This window comes from Pleurodeles waltl, chromosome 9, assembly GCF_031143425.1.
Source record: "Pleurodeles waltl isolate 20211129_DDA chromosome 9, aPleWal1.hap1.20221129, whole genome shotgun sequence".
NCBI lineage: Eukaryota > Metazoa > Chordata > Amphibia > Caudata > Salamandridae > Pleurodeles > Pleurodeles waltl.
Window position 1 is genome coordinate 465409121 of NC_090448.1, and position 22234 is coordinate 465431354.

The 22234-nt window shown below is 45.9% G+C and overlaps 1 protein-coding gene across 2 annotated transcripts in view; it reads right to left on the bottom strand.

Annotated features, from left to right (window-relative positions):
- Positions 1 to 22234, bottom strand: part of EXOC3L4 (exocyst complex component 3 like 4) — a 584807-nt gene that overhangs the window by 85758 nt on the left and 476815 nt on the right. For both annotated transcript variants that reach the window (XM_069207295.1, XM_069207294.1), the window contains exon 11: positions 690 to 842. In XM_069207295.1, coding sequence (XP_069063396.1) covers positions 690 to 842 — 153 coding nt within the window. The remainder of the gene's footprint in view (positions 1 to 689; positions 843 to 22234) is intronic.

The following is a 22234-nucleotide window of genomic DNA, read 5'->3' on the forward strand; positions in this document are numbered from 1 at the left end:
AAGGTAGAGAAAGAGTTTGGGTAGAATATAATGAGTTAGTGTGTGAGAGTTGAGGTACACCAATAAGAAGGAGCAGTGAGGTAGAGAAAGATGAGAAGAGAGAGGGGTGATTGAGAGTTGGGGTATGGTGACATGAGACGTATTGATAAAGTATGTGGAGGAGAAATAGAGGGAGGTGAGATGGAAACTGAGCACTTTCTCACTTTTATAACTCTTTGAGCAAACCATGAATCATATCTAATTATGGTGGTTTTCACAATCACATTTTGTACTGCAAATCTTGCCATGTATTCCCTTTTTATTCCAGGTCTGTTACTCGAGTTTGTCATGTCTCTAGGTCACCCAGAGTTATGGGAAGAGCCTGAGCAAAGTTGGAAGGGGATCTCATCAAACATGCAATTTCATAGAGGCTAGGAGATAACCTACAAGGTTGAATAATGTATGTGCACTGAAAGTGCAAAATCAAGTATTATATACAATGGGGTCATTACAAAGTAGCATTTAATTTTCTTGAGTAAGAGATAGGGCGGAAGACCAACATTCTTGGCATTCTTATGCATGCATGTTTAGATGCAGAATGACTATGAACGTAGACTTTTAAAAAATCTATTCTACTTTAAATAAGTTACTTAAAATAGGACCATTGTCTATTATAGCGATTAGCATGGGCAACAAAATAGAGCACTTACCAGGTTTATGAATTTTTTGTTTAAAAGCTCTCCCTCCTGTCTCATTTTGTTAGCTGCTTCGCCACGGTTGGTCCTATTAAGGCGTAATCTATGTTTCATGATCAGTGATATGTACTCCTTGATTAAGTACTTGTGAACTCCACTTAGAAAATCCTAACGATAAAAAGATAAAGTATAGTGTTAGAATAGAACTAGGAAGTACAAGTCTCCTTTTCCATGATCTATGTGGTGGTCTTGCATGTAAGGTCTCATTTAAAGGTGGGTGTAATACAGAAATCCGGCAGAAATCACGACTGCCCACCACTTGTTTTCCTCACCTCATATAGAAGTTTGGAAAGTGACTACTGTATGAAGGCAGAACCTCAGCCGGCCCTGCCTTCAAAAACACATCGCTGGTGAGCCACCCACCGCAGGACCGCTAGTTCCAGGGTGTCCGAATGCCTGCTTTTTTTATGATGTAGCTACCCACCCTGTCAACATCAACAGGCAATGCAATGCAGTCATGAGCAATAAAAAAGGAACACATTTGCCCTTGTCTCATAACATTGCAATTCTTTAAATAAAAACACTTTCCTACAACAGCAGGTCGTGTGATCAAACTATAACAAGAACGCATAAAATACACAAATATTGCAGACCACAAAAATGGAAGGACACGTTTGGAATAAGTTCTAAATGATTTACCAAATAATTATTGTTACTTATCGTTCCCCAGATATTGGAAAAGCGTGTCAATTCTCTCGTGTTCTTCAGTTTTAGTCATTTTTGTTATAAGGCTAAGGACAATTGACTCAGTGCATTTGCAAATATGTGACTAAAATCCGATAACTTTGTGCAGCGCCTGGACTGCAACGAGTGCAACCGTTGTCCCCACAGTAGCAAATATGGAAACAAATTCAATAGATCGAGAGGTTTAACTGTACTGGACTATGTACGAGGATTAAAGAAAGGTAGAAAAGGCAATTGACGAAGTTTGGCAAATGGGTAGTTTCTTACACTGTGTTATGGATCCAAGCACTGAAAACACAACTGACACTGACTGTGAGATGTAATCTTAATGCTATCTATTGTATGCCATTCAATAATACATACATTTCCTACTGCTGCAGCTTAACAATGAACAGTATGGCCCTGATTCTGACCTTGGCGGACGGCGGAGGCCGTCCGCCAAGGTACTGCCGCCAAATGACCGCACAGCGGTCAGAAGACCGCGGCGGCCATTCAAACATTTCCTCTGGGCCGGCGGGCGCTCTCCAAAAGAGCGCCCGCCGGCCCAGAGGAAATGCCCCTGCAACGAGGACGCCGGCTCAGAATTGAGCCGGCGTAGTTGCAGGGGTGCGACGGGTGTAGTTGCACCCGTCGCGTATTTCAGTGTCTGCAAAGCAGACACTGAAATACTTTGCGGGGCCCTCTTACGGGGGCCCCTGCAGTGCCCATGCCATTGGCATGGGTACTGCAGGGGCCCCCAGGGGCCCCGCAGCACCCCCTACCGCCATCCTGTTCACAGGATGGCGGTAGGGGGTGTCAGAATCCCCATGGCGGCGGAGCGCGCTCCGCCGCCATGGAGGATTCCCCCGAGCAGCGGAAAGTCGGCGGGGGACCGCCGACTTTCCGCTTCTGACCGCGGCTGAACCGCCGCGGTCAGAATGCTCGTGGGAGCACCGCCAGCCTGTTGGCGGTGCTCCCGTGGTCGGTGGCCGCCAGGGTCAGAATGACCCCCTATATCTGTATGTGAGTCACCAATATGCCCAATACTCAAATGTTTACCGTTCTACTTTCAAAATTGCTCAATCTCCTCACAACTGTCACAGCTACCATTCTGACCGTTGAAAAATCCGCAGAATTATATATAGCAAACTTGTATTTATTACAAAAGTGAATATGAAAGGCGAATGAAATGTTTGATACCCTACACAAACGTTCTTCACATCCATACACGCATCCTAAGCAAAACACACATATAATATACAAATACAATAGCACACAACATACTCTCTTTGTGATCCTGTGGATGGAAAGGCAAACCCTACAACATGTTGCACCCACTTACCTTCACAAAGAGTGTATATGAGATATCGATTAAGAGTTTCAGTGGCTGGTTTCACCTTTCTCAGGTCTAAATGCTGGCACCTTTTTTCAACTATTGTTATGATCAATATGTTTGATAATGGACTGCCCCACATGAAGGGTTTTACATTATAATTCCTTTGTTCACAAACCTAAATGTTTTTCAGTGGGCCATTCTAAGGTAAACATTTTGAGAGTGTGGTGTTTACTCACATCTCTAATGTTACCAAATATTATGGCTTACTGTCTCAGACCAGGCAGAGGCTCAGAGTCTGCATTATATCCATCTGGGATATAATCACTGTGGATAAAAACAGAGTAGCTACCTTATTACTTCTGGATTTAACTGCTGCATTTGACGCTTTTCACCACCACACGCTACCGCTAAGGCTTCACAATATCGGAATCAGTAAAAATGTGTTTTTGTGGATTGCTTTCCTATCTCATAGACAAAGTGCAGTCTACCTATCCCCTTTCACAGCACCCCACACACACAACACTGTGGCATTCCTCAGGGGTCCATCATATCTTCTCTACTATTCAATATCTACCAAAGCCCCTTACTAAATCTGATTAAATCATACAACTTCACCTGTTAAAACTATGCACATGACACCCAAATCATTTTACAAATGGATAGCCCCACAGAACTCTACAATTCAAAACTCACATATTGTCTTCGTGACATAAACAAATGAAAAATAAATAACCATCTAAACCTCAATACTCAAAAGACAGAGATTATGACATGCAGACAATGGCAAACTAACAGTCTACCACCATAAGGCCTAAAGAACTTGAAGCCCATCTGGCAACATCAAGAGAAGTTAGAAACGAAGCAGTAACTATCAATACAGCCATATCCCTGGTACCATATACTAAAAAGAACACAAAGAGTCCCTTGTATACAATGAAAACACTTAATTGCATCTTCCCATACCTTGAATACCAGCATAAACTGCAAGCCCTCTCAAAACTCTTATCTCCAGCCTTAACTATGCCAACAGCCTATACCTTGGCGCACCAATAATGTTTGTAGCAAAATATGTCCTCAAAAATGTTGCCACAAGGCTTATTATCTGCCTTCACCTAAGAGAACGCATGACACCAGCCCTGCCGTTCCTTCACTGGCTACCTATAGCTACAAGGGAAATGTTCAAGGCACTCTGCATTGTCCACAGAACCTCCCAAGGAAAAGGACTGCTATACCTAAAAGTGAAATCCAAGCAATAAAAGCCAAATAGATCAGTGTGCTGCAGGCTTGCACCACTTATCATCATACCACGTTATATAAGGAATCTGTAGGAGGCACTGCTTTCTCAATATAAGCCACCAATCTCTGGAACTCACTACCAGCCATCATTAGAAAAACCCAGTAGCAGATACACTTCCAAAGGAGTTGAAAATATGGCTATTTGCTAGATAACCGTGCCATCTACATTCAGACAACAGAGTCCAGAAAACAGTCACAATCTCAAGCGCAACCCTCAGCTAACAACCCATGAATTGCGAACAACTCAACCAACAAACTACGTTCATTATGTGGCTATGCAAAAAAAGGGCTGATATATGGATTGCTGTGGTATTATATAGTTTCTTTTGTAACTGTTATGGCCCACAATAATACTAAAGTCATAATACAGAGTGGTCAGCAACAAACTGTGATTCATACCCATTACATTTATGTAACAGATATCTTCTGGGGGGGGGGGGCTTTCCATCACCAGCACTGTACAGTAAATAAAAAGAGCACTGTTAGAGCAGGCATTGAATAAGCAGAGATCTGTTACACATTACTGGACAATTTTGGAGGAATTTAATATAGTCTATTCATGGGAGAACCCAAAGATCTATACAATCTGACTGCTTCTTTAAATCTCACATATACACTCAGATAGGGGGTGATAATAAAAGTGACCTTCCTTACATATTTCTCCACTTCTCTCTCCTTTCAACTATGCCAACTAAGAACCACAACTATACATAAAATAAAAGTCTTGGCAACCCAGTAAAATAACCAGCTAAGCAGACTATGGGGGTAATTTTGAGTTTGGCGTTTTTTTGGGAAGACTGCCACAGTGGCGACTGCTGTATTACGTGTTACACTGTGAACTACACCAAAAACAGCCAAATTTCTGAAACCGCCAGGACACTGGAGGACTGAAAAGAGACAGGCCCACTACCAGCACCTCCAGCCGGACAAAAATTCTCCCCTCATGTTATCATCCACAAATCACGACAGCAGTTCTTGGAAAACCATTGGCGGTGCGAACCGCGGCGGTCTTAACTCACTTCAGACAGAACACAACACTACATTGGATAGTTTGAGTACCCCACACCTGACACACATCCACACACCCAACACACCTACTCACTGCACTATATAACACACCCCTACACAACCCACAATCCCTTTTCATCCAGAAAGCCATTCACATACTTCAGGAAGTTAGCTCTTTTACACTATATGTACACATACACACTTCACTCAGCACTCACCTCACATCAGCACAACATTCACAATACACACATCACTAGCACACATAATCCGCCACAACCATCATCCACTCACTTCATAGCACCTACACCTCACCATTTACCAAGCATTGTTAGTTAATCATAGCACTGCAACTCCCAGAATGCACTATTACATCGTTGTGAAAACCTGGAATGTGCACAAAATATAACGTTGTGCATGTATAACTAATTTACTATCTACACCATCGTGGTTGTTCTGCTGTGGAATAGTACTTGCCAATGGCAGCACTCACACTAGCAACCAAAGCAAAACACAGCTATAACTGAGTGCCCATTTATAATGGTCACAGATTAAAGATATCAAGTTAGAAATAGACTCACCTGTGTTGGAAAGTTAGATGGATGAGTCGATGCATATGCAGTACATCCTGATACTGGTTAATGTCCCTTGCATACTCACATACTGTGTTTCTATAAGGACACCATTGTGCATTGAACAGCTCTTATCTGTGCAGTCTAGCACACCTGGCTGTTCACTAGGTAACAGAGGTGAACATTCATGTCTATAATCAGACAATATCAGATGCCATCTGCAGTACAATCACTACCAACCTAGTCTAACAACTCTTTACATGGAGTATGAAAATCAAGTCACAGAGTTGTATGTACAACTAAGGTATGTTGTGCAGCAGTTGTCAATGTCATTGCAAGGAATCATGTTAAAGCACTGTCTGCATCTCACACAACTGCAACAATACATCCATTTTAACCTGAACTCTGTGTCTCACTCCCTCCACTGGTAACCTTGCAGTCGTCACCATGGAGAGGATACCAGAAAGTGTCACTCCCCCTCTGAATGAAGGCCTCAGTGAGGACAACACCCTTGGATGGCTGGACTGATGAAGAGCCTGGCCCATCTGGGGCATCTGGTCAGTCAACAACTCTCAGCCTTACCCTGCCCACATCAACTCCTCCCAACCCTGCCGCATCAATATCATAAGCAGCCATTCGCCTCTAAACCTGTATCATCTAATGTGTTCCCCATAGTACAGGTACGTGAGTCTAACCTTGCCACCTCTGACAATGATGGACCTGCAACTACTGGGAGTGGGCACACTGTGCCAGGGACACTGGCAGGTGGGGGTAGGCTGCGTCGGAGGGATTCTCTGGGCCAGATGATGGGACCTATCAAAGTCCCCGAGGCATGATGGGCCAAGTCACCACCATATTGGGGAATTCAAATGCTGCAGAGGGACCACCACCAAGAAGTCATGGTGCAGTAGCAGGCACAAAATGCCCACCTGGCCTCCACTGCAAGGGTGCTGAAGCACATGAATACCACCCTGATTAGGTTTTCCACCCAACATCTGGCCCCTTCCACTAGCAATGAAACATCAGCCCCTTCCACATCTGCGGCTGCTAGGGGAATGAAGGTCCTGCCAGGGGAAGGGCATGCCTCAGACATTCCTCCCTATGAAGCTGAACCTCCCCCTCCACAAATGTGGACGTCCACCCAGACATCCAGCAAAAGCAGATTCCAAGACCAAACCCATTGCCAGGAAGTGAACCGCTCCTGACTGGTCCCCTTTGTGTGACACTGATACACCCTGTTGACTGTTCTGAAACTTAACTCCATTTTGCCATGGTACAAGGACAATGGACTTGTGTGTCCACCGGGTGTAGCAGCTACCCTGATGATTTAATCCACCATGACTTCACCCATCACTTTTATGTTCATTCCTTTCCATTCATAGTTACAGATATTCTTTTGATATGCACAATAAATCGCCCTTAAACACAGGTCTTGTGTATGTGTCATTTATCATCCATGTACAATAGTTATGCATGCCAACTCTGGTCTGATTATGTCCCTCTATATTGTACACCCATTGTTATGGACATCAAATGGGGACTTCATCAGCAGGAGACTCATTACAACAGAAATGTAACAGGACAGATTTCAAAGAAGTTGAAATCCACTTCTACACACATTTATAGGTAGAATTGCAAACAGGACATACAGCATGACTGAGAGTAGCATCAGGACGTATACTAAGGTGTCACACAATGTACAAACACAGGATACCAAAGTCAGGGTAATGGTAATCTGCCCACAAAGCAGGAGGCATACTGATAGGTCCTCAGTACCACCTGGTATACCCTTACCATAGCTTCAAATCACATATCGCATGGAACATACAAAGATGATTACTGAAGTACCCAGTCCTGAAACCTTTCACTTAGATTGGTCCCATACGTGTAGGATTGTCACTCACCTATGTCAGTCTATAGTGACATGCACCTTGGTCTGCAAAGTAAGAACACAATGACAGCTTGGTCCAATGTAGATCACAAACAACTCTTTCCACTGTGATGCAGGAGGCTAGGATCCAACATTTACACATAAACCAGACACTTCTCCAGACACAAAATACACAATTTCACAAGCAACTGTACTCAACTGGTGAAATATATGGGAAAACACTTTTCCACTCAAATGTCATGACGATATAACAATCTCAGTTACGCCCCACTTAAACAACACTAATATTACCAGATTTCAGTCAGGTCCACTTCTCATGTCTGTCAGCAATTCCCATCCGCTTCTGACACTGTCTTCCTTTAGCCAAGGTTGCTGAGCCAAACAGAATCTAGGCAAATCTGTGAGTGAAAGGGAAAAGGGATAGGACATAGCAGAATAAATTCCTCACATCAGAGAAGTCATGTCCAGAAGTGCAAATTTGCATCTGCTGTTGCAATACATGATACTGTAGATCACTCTATCCTGTACAAAAAACAGACTTTCAGTCTGCATTCACAACTTACTCATAGGCATTGGAGCTCACTACACCCTCGCAGATGATGCAAGAAAGGAGGTGACATACTAGCCATCAACATCTGGGTGCACAATTACATCACAACAATAGGTCAACTTCACATACCTATTAGTCAATTGAAGTACTGATTGATTAGATCTGCCCTAGAGTCTCTTGCTTCATATTCCTCTGGTTCTTCATCACTTGGCATATCTGCATTTCCATCCACTGATTCGGCTGCCTCCCCCTCATCTGGTAACAATGGTATCTGACACCCCGGGCAAGACTGTGGAGCATGAGCAGGCAACTATTATTTTACATACTTTGGTGAGTAAAGGAAAGCTCCTCCTGATAAATTCAAGCACATAAATCTTGCCTTCAGGAGCCCAAAAGTCCACTCAACTACACACCTTGTCCTCCTGTGGGCCTCATTGTAGCGGACTTCCCCTAGCGTGGTTGGGTACATCACTGGTGTCAACAGCCAAGTATGGTTTGGATAGCCAGAGACACCAGTGAACAAAATGGTTGAACAACACAAACATGTATGTAGAACATGCAACATTCTGATGGCAGGAGACATACATTGCAAACACACATTATAAATGTAACTTACCAACCAGTCAGGCCCTCTCTGTGTAGAGTCATGTCATTAGCAGTGGGACATTGCTGCTCCACATGATGGAGGAATCATTGGCTGATCCTAGATACTTTGCTGTGACTTGTGATATGTACTGGTCTGCCGGACACACCACCTGAACGTTGATTGAGTGATAGTTTTTCCTGTTCTTATACACCTGTTCATTGGCACTAGGGGGGACCAAGGCTACATGGGTGCCATCACTCGCTCCAACCACATGTGGAATGTGTCCCTTATCATAAACGTCAGCCTTCACATAGGCCTAATCCACTTATTGGGGAAACCTGATGTAGCTGTCCAGGTGTTTCAAAAATGCACACAGTACATCCTTCAAACCCAGACTGAACATAGGCTGAGACATCCCTGCTGTCAGAGCCACTGTATTCTGAAAAGAGCCAGTGGCCAGGAAGTGTAGCACTGACAAGACTTGAACGATGGGAGGTATGCTATAGGGGTTGCAAATGACAGACATTAAATCTGACTCCAACTGTTTACAAAGATCCATGATGGTATGATGATTCAGACGACAAGTCTGTATACAATGTCTTCCCTCCATGATGTGCAGGTCTACTAGTGGACGGTACACTGGTGGTTGTCTTCTTCTCTTCATGGCAGGGTAACTATGTGATTAGATGGAAACATAGTATGTGACATGCTGCATGCACACATCAAGTACAGTTAATCAAATTACTCATACATAACAGCTGTAGAGGATGGCTACTACCTCTGACATATACAGTACAACACATAGCTATGTATCCAATGACACCCTCCTTGGTGCACATTGCCTCAACTATGGGAATACACTTATAAATTCAACTGTTACTATTCATGTTTGTAAAACTAATCACTTAGACATGTTTCACACATAATGTTGGACATTATCAACATTTTTGAAACACATAGGAACCTCAGAGTAGTTGTACATTGCTATCACCACATGTCCTCAAACAATGCAATACTTATAGCACAGATACACACAATGTCACTGAAACATGAGGGCAGTACTTACAGATGTACAGCACAATATGGGGTATAGGTAATGATGCAGATTATTAAACAGTTCCATACATGAAATGTGTTCAAAATGGCAACCGGCTGACATGCTGTACTGGAGATGTGGAAGTGACCTAAGTCCGCCGGTGGTAGTCGTCATGGTGGTAGCCGGTCACAAGCGAAGTGTTAATTGCCTTTGGAACACATTGCTGCCTTTGGCGGACTTGGGCCCATGGCGATGTCCGCCGGCAGTGACGGTCATGTACATGGCACCCCTGACCGCCATCTTCTGTAGGATAACTTGATTCCTGACACTGCTGGCAGCAAGAACTCCACGACCTGAGCTGCTGTGTACTGCCTCTGGGAGCTATGATGCCACGTCCTGCAGGTGATAGGGCCCCTACCTTCACCCCTGAAGAGCTGGAGAAGCTAGTGGAGGAGGTCCTACCCCTGTATGACCAGCTATATGATGCACAAGAGGAGCAGGTGAATCCAATGTCATACCAATGCGTGATAGGTGTGATGTATGATGGTGTACCGTTAATGTAAACTTGTGTATGTGTTGATGCATGCAGATGGTATATTGTGAAGGCATGTGAGCTGAGAGGATGAGAATGTGTGCCTACTTGCTGTTACTGATGTGTTCTGTCCACTACTATTGGTATGGTGCATGCGGACATGACTTTCTCCTTTTGTTTGTGTCATCCATGCAGGTCAACGCCTATCAGAAGAAGGGAATCTGGTGTGACATCACCAAGCAAGTGCGGATCCTGGGGGTCCAAAGCTGGCGGAGCTGGAGGAGCACCCACTGTAGGAAGTGGTGGGAGTACCTGAGACCTCGGCCCAGAAGACCACAGAGGCCCAGCTGTGGCTCTCCTCTCAATGAGGGAGGGGTGCCCGTCGGACTTTAACATCCCTAATGTTCCACATCTTGGCATTGGTCGACACTGAGGTGGATGGGCGTGAGGACAGACCAGCAGCCACAAGGGGGTACGTACTGACAGAACCCATGTACATTCTTTTGATAGTTTAGTGTATGCTATCTCAGTATTGCAGCTGTGAAGATGTTGTAGGTGCTACAGGTATGTTGACTCCTTGGAATATATGGCACTCCATTTGCCAATATACAGAAAGAGACGTGGCCACTGTATTGTGCATGGAAACTTGTCAATCCCCTGTTTCTAGCAAATTGTATGACTACATGTGTATATGCACATGTACTGAGTCATATGTGCGACTCTACTCAGCCATATATATTTGTTACCTGCTGTGTCATCCTTCCTACCTAATGTCTTGAAGTCCATTCATCCAAATGGTGTGTTATATAGCTCTGTGTCTGACCACTCATATTTCACTGGATCTGCTCTATGTGCAACATTGGGTCTGACAGATGAGTTACAGGGCCAAGTAATACTGTGTCCTGAAATAGTTGGACTCTTCATGTGAGGCTGTCATTAAATTAGGCTTTTCTTATGGCCAACTTAGTACTGTCCCTATGAGATTTGAGGAGGTGTCCCCATTGTCATGTCATATTCATACAATGAGAAATGTGAAGTTTTATAAGTAAGGATATTCTACAATGGGGTACTCATGTTGTCTATTAGACCTTCACATTTCATGGTTTTTACATTGACATGTGTACAAATAACTTATATAATAATGTGTTTGTTGTAGAGAAGGCAAGTGGCTAGACTGCTTAACCCTTTGCCCAGGTCTATTGGCCATGTTAGATAGGCCAATGTCATACCTATATGAGTGCTACATATGCTATTTGCTGCCTGCATCATGTGTCAATTGATACTTTGTGCCTGATCATGTATTGTAGGCTCCTTTCTCCCAGACTTACCTTAGCTGATCGGAGGCTGTTTGGACAGTTATGGATTTGGCTCTGCTCATTTCTGCCTGCCTTTATGGTGTAGCAGATGTTCCATATCACACACACCTGTTGGGGTTGTAGGATATGCTGTCAATAAAATAGCTTTCATCTAGGTGCATGTGTCATTCATGGGTACATTTGTAATCAGTTGTGTAAGTGTTAAGTCCGGACTTAGGTTGTAGGAATCAAATGTCAGGACTGTTGTTTGTGATGTAGGCTAATATTCAACATGTCTGGTAGAATGGTATGAGCACTTCAAGCACATTGTATGGTGTCCATAGTTTTGTTGCTGTAACTGTGATCCCTGTGGTTTTCTGTGGGTGTATCCTGGGTGCCAGGTAGCCCCCAATTGCAGTACATAGTGTTTTTGTCTATGTGACAATATATCTGATTCGTAGGTGCTGATACTCCAGATTAATCTTTTACTAGTATTTAGATAGATGTTTCCCTGACATGTAATGTAAATTTGTGATGCCCACTATTTGGGAATGCCACATGTAGTGTTTTCATCAGAGATGTTTGCCATTGTGTAAGTTATGTACAGAATGATCAGCTAGGCATGTGATTGGAAGGCAAGGTGCTGTGTCGTATGTGAAGTGAGATGATTTACCTTTCATGGAACATGACTTTTGGTGATGGGCTGGGCAGGTGTGGACTTGGAGTAGGCATGATATTGTGCTATCTGTGACCTGCATTTCCTAAGACTGATGGGATGATGGACAGTGATGAGCTGTATTGGGATAAATGCTTTGGTTTAGCCAAGCCATCATGTGCATGGTGCTTTTGAGTAACAGGGGACTTGACGGGATGGTCAAGTAGTGTTCAGATGGTTGGCTTATGTTGTGAGTGAGACTGATTTCAAATGGGAAAGTTGGAAGTATCTTCTTGTGACAAGATGTAAGCTCTGAAGGGTTTTTAACTGGGAATTTCCTAGCAGGAGATGTATAGCTACTGCTGTGCATGTTGTAATCTTTGTGTGTGTGAAGAATGTGATGACCCTCTCTCTTTGTCTGTGTGCATCAGCATCGACAGGTGAAGGAGACAGGGCAGATGCGAGAGTGGGAAGTTGCTGGCCACTAGCTCCGGAGTGCTGAGACCGCTGACACCGAGAGACCCTGTGGCCCAGAGGGCGAGGGGAGTGCCCAGGGGGAGACAGGATCCACATCATTATCCTTGGAATCCTCCTCTAGTGGACAATCCCTGGAGGTGGAGGAACTCATCTGGGACCACCTCAGCAACATCTTTGTCCACCACTCCCCTTTCTACCACCACCCTCCCTGTAACTCCCCACCCAGTTGGTCATGCCTGCTCACTCAAGAGGGTGGATGTCTCCTTTTCCACAGGCACCTCTGCTCCTTCTTCTGTCAGCCCTGCTGCCCTCAGTGAGGAGGCTACTGACCTCCTGAGGTCGATCTTGGTGGGTAAGTCAACCTTTGTGAATGCCATCCACGGACTTGCAACTCAAGCCCAACAGAGTAATGCGTCCCTGGAGGGCATTCATGGTGCACTGTCTGGCCTAAAGAGATCCTTTCAGGGTCTGGCATCCACACTGACTGCAGCCAGTCATCCTTTGTCTTCCGTTCCCCCTCCACCTTCGTCTTCCCAATCCCAAACCCCTCATCCCCGACCCAGCCAAAGCACACAAATAGACAAGCATGCATCCACCTCAACATCCAAGGCTAGCTCAGACAAACTCAAGCACCACAAGACACACTACTGACATGCACACAAGCAACATACACTTGCAGACACAGCAACAGTCACAACCTACCCTGACACCCCCACCACCCCCAGCATCACAGACACAGCACCTGACACACCTGCAGACACCGCACCAACATTTACAGATCCAGCCACTACACCTATCTTACTCACAGACAGCACCACAGCAGACCCTCAGTCACACATCCGCAGACACCAGAATTACAGACACGCCTACATGCAGCACATCCACCATACCTGCAGTCACTACCCCAACAGAGTCACCTACCCACCATGGCATCTCCCAGCATCGCCACCCTCCCTCCTCCCAAGACATATAAACACCCACACTCACCCACCCACCCAACAGACACCCACCCCCACAAACATACCTCGCACAAACATGCACCCAAGACAGCCACAACAACACCTCAGAGAACCACTCCCTCTCCCTCCACACCCAAACCCTTTTGCTGTGATTGTCCCTGTGTGTCTAAAAAAGCTTTCCTTTTGGAGTTTGCCCTTTTCCCTACTCCTCTCCCACCCCGTGATACCCCTAAACGATCAGTGTCCCTCCCCAAGTCCGGCCCTTCCGCCTCAAAAACCTCCCCTGCCCCCCTGCAAGTACCCATGCCTCTCCCCCCACCAAGAAGCCTACCCCTCGCAAGAGTACCCAACCCTCCCGTAAGCCTAGAACTAAGCCATCCACTCCCAAGCCCAAACCCAAAGGTTCCCCTCCCAATCCAAAGCCCAAACACCCCGCTCCAGGCCCCCATTGCCTGAGGTTCCTGCTTGTCCCCTTGATGCCCCTACCTGTGGAGGTTTACATAGCAGTCAGGAGTCAAGTTTGGGGCACCACGATGTGCATCAAGTGCATGTTGCCCTACTTAAAGTTGGACTGGCCTATGGCATTGGACATTGTTATATTGGTTCCAAATGTTAATATATATGTGGACCAACCAGTTGTTGACTTCAATGTTACATCTTGGTCCTGGATTTCTTTCCTTAGGGCATGTTTGAAAATGGCTGACATTGTATGTGAGTATTTGTATGTCAGTGGTTGTTGTGCTCATTGTTTTGTATGGGCAGCATGTGAGGTTGTGTGCAGTCCATTTGTCCCTCAGTGATGTGCGTGTGTTGAGTGAGGGCAATGTGTATATTGGGGCCATGTTGTTGTGATGGTATTGAGTGGTGTTTGTGTTGACATGTGTTTGTTGCAGTGTTGTGTGCCTTTGTGTGCTTGAACTGTGTGCGTGAGCGTGTGTGGTAATGGTATGTCATATACGTTGTGATGTGTGTTTGCGGGGTATGTCAAATGCTGCGCTGTATGGTTGTGTGATAGTGTGTGTTTTTTCCCTGTTGGTGGTACATTGTGATGTATGTGTGATTTGTCAAAGGGTAGTGTCTATTGTGGGTGCTTGCCAATGCTTTGGTGGTTTGGCGGTTGTGGTGTTTTAGTGTGGTTTGGTGGTGTTGTGTGTGACTGTGCCTTTGCTATGTGTCTGGGGGTAGGTGTGTGTTTTTGATGAGTGTGTATGTGTGATGGTCGTAGTGTGTGTGCTATGTATGTGTGGGTGTGTATGTTGCTGTCTGTGAGTGTGGGAGTCAGTGTGAGGTTACGTGTGTGTGTGTCGCCTTCGCCACCCATTCCCGATTGGTATTTTGTGTGTGCGTATGTACTTTGAAATTTTACAACAGTGACAGGCAAGTGTATGTACTCAAGGTTGCTGTCATCATCGTTGCTGATTCCGAATTGGGCGAGCAGGAAGACGTGTAGCTCTGGTTCCATGGCAGCTACGGACGAGTATGGCTTCCTGAAGGTGAGTATCTCCTTTTATACAGCTGGTTTCCATCTGGGTTTATATGGTGGTGCGACCACGGCAGAAACCTCGGTGGTGTGCTGCATCGTAATTTGACTGGCGGAAACATGGTCTCCTCCGTCCTGCAGGTAGCTACCATCGTCCGTGGCGGCCTGACCACAGTGGCGGTGCTGGCAGTGGTTTGGCTGTATTCTGTTGTGAATACAGCCATGGTCTTAATTTGGCAGTCTTCTCCGCCAGCCTGTTGGCAGTACGATCGCCACTGCCAACATGGCGCTCCTAAGACCGTCAGACTCTTAATGAGGCCCTATATCATATGAAATACCACAAAAGGACATGCAGAGCTGTACAAAGCTAAAAGCATAGAGAAAACCATCAAACCGTGCATCTGCCTTTTACATTTTATCATCCAACACACTGCTATGAGCTGCATCAATAACATGATAACCGCACCTCGTGGTCATCATGCACATCATTGAAACACTTCCCACATAGGATCAAAACAAAAAGAAATCAAACCATACATCCTATATGGTGTAGCATGCTACTCGTGTAGGTAAGTCCATCAGTATCCCACATAGTGATGGTAAGTGCTACATAAATACTGCAATGCAATACAACACAATACATGAGAGGAAAATGTGCTTTCAAATTTTGCTCCATTTTTGCATGGCATTATGTGTAGGGAAAGGTGGTGGAATCCATGCAAGTAAGACTCATCGGATTTCCCTGGGTATTTGGCCTCAGAAATGTCAGAGACTGGTGGAGTCCCACACTGCTGGCCTTCTTTGGGTCTAACTACTGCAACTATCCCCAAGGAACCAACTGAGAGGCATAAAACCCGAGGTCCCTAGGGGTAAGAAGTCTCTCAGTAGTTTGTGAATACCAGGTGGGCAAAAGTTGTTCTCCTTTGGACACAGGAGAAAAAAGATAACTTAGGAGAGCACATTAGGACAGAGTGAAAGGGGAACATAGACACTGCCTTGTAGCCTAGTGCCATTCTTCCTATTATGATGCTGTGTCTTTGTCTATGTGGTGTTGATCCTGATACATACATACTTTAACAAAGGTTAAAGACAACTCACCAGAAAAACAATGGACACACTATTCACATCCCTTTCCTCACTACTAGTTATGATAAGGCTGTACCTGCTTGTCAAGCAAAGAGTGGGGCTTTCATGATTTGAGTTATGCCAGAATATGACATTTTTATTGAGGTTTGGTGAGAGCTGGTATTCAAACAGTGACAAGAGGAATCATGTGATACACATCTGAATATATGTTTACAGGCAAATCAGCAGCATTAAGAGCTGAACAAAAATGTAACTAAAAAAAGACTAAAACACAATAACCAGAATTAGCTACAGAACAAGTGAAATAATATTGTCTAAGCGTATAAAATATCTGCAGGAACCATGCTCATTTAAAAGGCTGTTTGTTTCTTGCCCTTGTAATGGAATGTTTGTGGAAGTAAAAAGAAGTGATTTCTTGCAACCAATGAGATGATGATAAAAGGTCTTCAGCCACCTATCCACGTATCTGGTATTCAGGGGCATATTTATACTCCGTTTGCGCCGAATTAGCGTCGTTTTTTTCGACGCAAAACTAATGCCATATTTATACTTTGGCGTTAGACGCGTCTAGCGCCAAAGTATGAGGAATGAGCGTCATTTTTTTGCGTGAACACCTTCCTTGCGTTAATGAGATGCAAGGTAGGCGTTCCCATCTAAAAAAATGACTGCGACGCAAATGCGTCGTATTTATCCTCCCGGGCAAAAATCACGCCCCTGAGTGGGCGGGGCAAAAAACCCCACATTTGTGCCTCTTTTTAACGCCTGGGTCAGGGCAGGCGTTAAGGGACCTTTGGGCTCAAAATGAGCCCACAGCTGCCCTCCCATGCCCCCAGGGACCCCCCTGCCACCCTTGCCCACCCCAGGAGGACACCCAAGGATGGAGGGACCCATCCCAGGGACATTCAGGTAAGTTCAGGTAAGTATAAATTTTTATTTTTTAAATATTTTTTTTTGGCATAGGGGGGCCTGATTTGTGCCCCCCTACATGCCTCAATGCCCAATGACCATGCCCAGGGGACATAAGTCCCCTGGCCATGGCCATTGGGCAAGGGGGCATGACTCCTGTCTTTACTAAGACAGGAGTCATGTAAATGGCGTCTGGGCGTCGTTAAAAATGGCGCAAATCGGGTGGAGGCGATTTTTTAGCGTCAACCTGACTTGCAACATTTTTAAGACACCCTAACGCCATTTTCCCCAACGCTGGCGCTGCCTGGTGTACGTGGTTTTTTTCCACGCACACCAGGCAGCGCCGGTCTGCTAGCGCCGGCTAACGCCATTCAATAAATACGGCGCCCGCATGGTGCTTCAGAATGGCGTTAGCCGGCGCTAAACTTTTTGACGCTAAACTGCGTTAGCGCAGTTTAGCGTCAAAAAGTATAAATACGGGCCTCAGAGTGCAAATTCAGATATTTGGATCAAGCCCGAGAAAACAGCAGATCTTATAGACACATGTCACATACGTGGCTGTTCTAGTGAAAAACATTTCCCAAAACTTTGCAATGGCACAATAATCTTTAAACATGTGACAGAGATTTCCATTCAGTGCTTTACACCTGGGACATAAGAAAGAGGACCGCAAGCATTGCTCAAGCATCCATCCTAGAGTGTAATATGTACTAAATATGATAGAGAATATTATCATACACTTGTTGGAAAGCTTATAATACATACCATACTCAGTAATAATTTTCTTAGAAAGTGGAATACTTAGCTTCTTAGGTCAATTAGCAGCAGTCTTTTCCAATCCTAAAGAGGTGTTACTGTGAAATAATATTCAAAATGTGTTCTCAAAATAGCTATAGTGATAAAGTTGGATCAGCAAGGGTACCAGAAAGGAAGATTAGAGCATTCCTTCAAGTGTCTATCTTTAAAGATGTGATTGCCGGAAAGAATAACCTGCATATTGACTTCTTGATATGAAAGAAACCACCTGCTTTGTCTTATTTGATCTATTTGGTCAATGCACAAATAGATCCAGCTCTTAAAAAGTTATCAGTAATTGCACAACAAATTAATGCACTGCCCAAGATTTGTGCCTTGTGATCAAGGCTTGGATCCCAGATGCAGTGCTTAATTTGTAAATAAAAAAGGTGCCGGTGCCAAAACTCGCCTCTTAAACACATGGCTGCTGCAGTTAAATGTGCGAACACGGAATACTGAGGCAACGTAATCCTGAAGCCATCCCGGGCCTCTTCAATCCATTTAAAGCCATTCTCTGCTCCTTCAGCTCACTCTTGCAGCTTTCTGCTTTCTCCAATTGTGATGCTTTTTCTTTTTGTCTTCCTCCGTCTTTACCATATGTGTCTTTTATCCGCAGTAAATGTGTGAGGCAGAAAAATAAGTGCTGGTGCGCCGCACCCGTAACAACAAGCACAAATTAAGCACTGCTAAGATGCCTTTAAACTCTCAGTAAAAGCTCTCATTAGAACGAGGGTGCTTTTCGGTCAAACCTATCTGAAGAAATTAGGTTGTTAAAATCTACAAAAGCTGTTTTTCTGTGCTTGATCAGGAGTGAAAAGAAAGTGAATGAACGTGTAAGGTGGGCAGTAAAATATGAGTTTATATTTTTGGCCCATGCAACTTCTAAAGGATGACCAATTGCAACATCTGTTCAGATTCAGAAGACTAGCTAATGTTACCAAATTCTGCTGCTTGTTAGCACTGTGAGGTTGTCTTGTCCTCCAAATAAATTTTTTTATGATCAATTCAAACTTTTCAAAATAATAGTGCCAGACAAAGCAAAGGGTGATATGAAACAGATAAAGGAAAATTAAAGTACTAACAGCTTGACTAAATTAATTTACCCAACAAAAGACAAAGGGGTCATTACAACATTGGCGGTAAAAGGCACTTACCGCCATGCAGAAGACCGCCAATACACCGCTGCGGCCGCGGAATCCCGCCACAGCTATTATGACACACATCTCGGAATCCGCCGAAATTCAGACACCCACACAACTCCGCCACACCAAAGGTCAGTGTTGAACTGGTGAAAACAAATCCTCCACCTCCACGCCAACAGAAACACGCCCATGCTATTACGACCCACGAATCCACGCAGCGGTCTTTCAACCGCGGTATTCCATTGGCGGTACACACCGCCGCGCTCAAAATACACACACATCTCCAAAACACTGCCACATTAGACAATTCAAAATACACACACCTGATACACATACAAACAACACTCCCACACACCCAATCCAATATAAAACACACACCCACATCACCCACAAACCCCTACAACCAGAAATTTAGACGAAGGCCAGAGAGACAGCACAGCAAAGACAACCCCACCATACAGAGGCACACAACACCATCACCCACACAACATCCACGCACAAAACAACACACACCACTACACATCACCACACACATCAACACTCACACCGCCCCACACATCACACACATCACCCCATGGCACGCCAAAGACACCCCCGCTTTTCCGAGGAGGAGCTCAGGGTCATGGTGGAGGAAATTGTCCGGGTAGAGCCACAGCTATTTGGCTCACAGGTGCAGCACACATCCATAGCCAGGAAGATGGAGCTATGGCGAAGAATAGTGGACAGGGTCAATGCTGTGGGACAGCACCCAAGAAAACGGGAGGACATCAGGAAGAGGTGGAACGACCTACGGGGGAAGGTGCGTTCAACAGTCTCCAGGCACAACATTGCGGTTCAGCGGACTGGCGGCGGACCCCCACCTCCTCCCCCACAACTAACAACATGGGAGGAGCAAGTCTTGACCATCATGCATCGTGAGGGCCTCGGAGCAGTCGGTGGAGGAATGGACACTGGTACGTCAAATCTTAACTATCATATCCCCCACCCTACCTGCATGCTATCACACACCCCCACCCTCACACCCTCCCCTATCACCCCAACTCCTCACTAATGTACTAATAACACAAACTACACATCCCAACACCAAGCCCTGCATGACACAACTAAGCATGAACACCCATCACCAAAGCATGCCACTGCACATACCCAGAACAACCCCCTAACCATTATCACACAAGCCCCCACACAGGAATGCTTGCACTGGGGTACATGCACACCCACCCATTGCACACCATCAGACATGCAATAATCATGCTCTTATGCCCCTGCAGGATCACGAAGGACCGTCACCACACCGGAGGGTCCAGACAACTCCACTCCACCCACAGAAGAGGCCCACAGTGACGATAGCAGCTCTGCCCTACTGGAGCCTGATGACCAGCCCGGACCATCGTGGGCCTCGGGAAAGTCGGTTCCCCTTGCACAGGCACAGCCCAACACTGACCTTCCACCCTCTGGTAACACCAGCACAGCACCCACCCAGCGGGCCCAAACCTCCGTACCCAGGACAGGTCAATCAGCGGTGTGTCCACCACTACAGGGAACCCAGGATAACCCACCACTGCAACAACAACCGGGACCAGGGGGCAGTGGTAGTCGACACACGGTCCAGGGGACGGAGGCACAGGAACACAGGGGAACTGGGAGGGCTGCTGTGCGACAGGGGGCGGACAGGCCAAGGGAACCTACTCTCCACGAGGCCCTATCCTCCATCATGGGAGCATACCACCACTCCCAGAAGACGATGGTGACGGTCCTGGTCAAGTTTCAGGAGACCCAGCACCTGCAGGAGGAACAGTATTTGGGGTTCAGGGAGGAGCTCAGGACCATCAGCTCTGCCCTGGGCACCATCTTAGGGGTGCTGAAGGACATACAGCAGACCATGAGGGGCACCGTGGCACTCCAAGGGGCCCCTGACACTAGCATGGACAATGAACTGCCCACCACCTCCGCCGGCGCTAGTGGACAGGACGCCCCGCCACAGGACCACCACACCAGCACCCCAGCCCCTGCAGACGGACAACCACCACGCAAGCGGTCCCTGAGAGCCAGGAATGGGACAGAGCAAGATGGCAAGACCCCCGCCAGGAAATGAGACCACCCTGATTGTCCCCCCACTGTCCCACTTTGTTACCCTGTCCATACTTGAACTGCCCCAGCTCCACTTCCTATGCCCATATGGGCAGTGCACCTGTGAGACTAATAGACTGGACTCTGCCATGGACATTCCTCCGCCATCACCCATCACCATTTTACAACCCCCCTCCATTTTTGAGCACTTCAATACACACCCTTGAAACACAAAACAATCTGGAGTCAGTCTATGATTTGGTAAAATGTAATATCTATGACAGTGTCAAAAGGCGTTGTTAGATGTAAAGGCAACATACCAATGTCACACATCACAAGTCCTTGAAGGATGCAAGCAGATGACACACGTTGGTAACCACACCTGTGAAACCGTAATGGAAAGAAACAACTCAGTTACCAAATAATCCCATGAAATTACACACAGGATAGAGGAGGACGTGTGACAGTGAATGTAATGGTAAAAATGAAAATGTTCTCACCTGTGTGTCACTGGAAATATTGCTGTATGACTGACTCCCTGTTGTCGTTGTCTTCTTCCTCAGCTTCCTCCTCATCACTGTCCACAGGCTCCACAGGCTCCACAGCTGCCACAACACTGTCATCTGGACCATCCTCCTGCAGAAAAGGCACCTAGCATCGCAAAGCAAGATTGTGAAGCATCTAGCAGGCGATGATGATCTGGCACACCTTCTTCGGTGAGTAGAATAGGGAACCACCTGTCATATGGAGGCACCTGAACCTGGCCTTAAGGAGGCCGAAGGTGCGTTCGATAACCCTCCTAGTCCGCCCATAGGACTCATTGTAGCGTTCCTCTGCCCTGGTCCTGGGATTCCTCACTGGGGTCAATAGCCAGGACAGGTTGGGGTAACCAGAGTCCCCTAATAGCCACACACAGTGCCTCTGGAGTTGACCCATCATATCAGGAATGCTGCTATTCCGCAGGATGTAGGCGTCATGCACTGAGCCAGGGAACATAGCATTAACCTGGGAGATGTACTGGTCTGCTAAACATACCATCTGTACATTCATGGAATGATAACTCTTCCTGTTCCTGTACACCTGTTCACTCCTGTGGGGGGGATCAGAGCTACATGGGTCCCATCAACGGCACCTATGACGTTGGGGATATGTCCAAGGGCATAGAAGT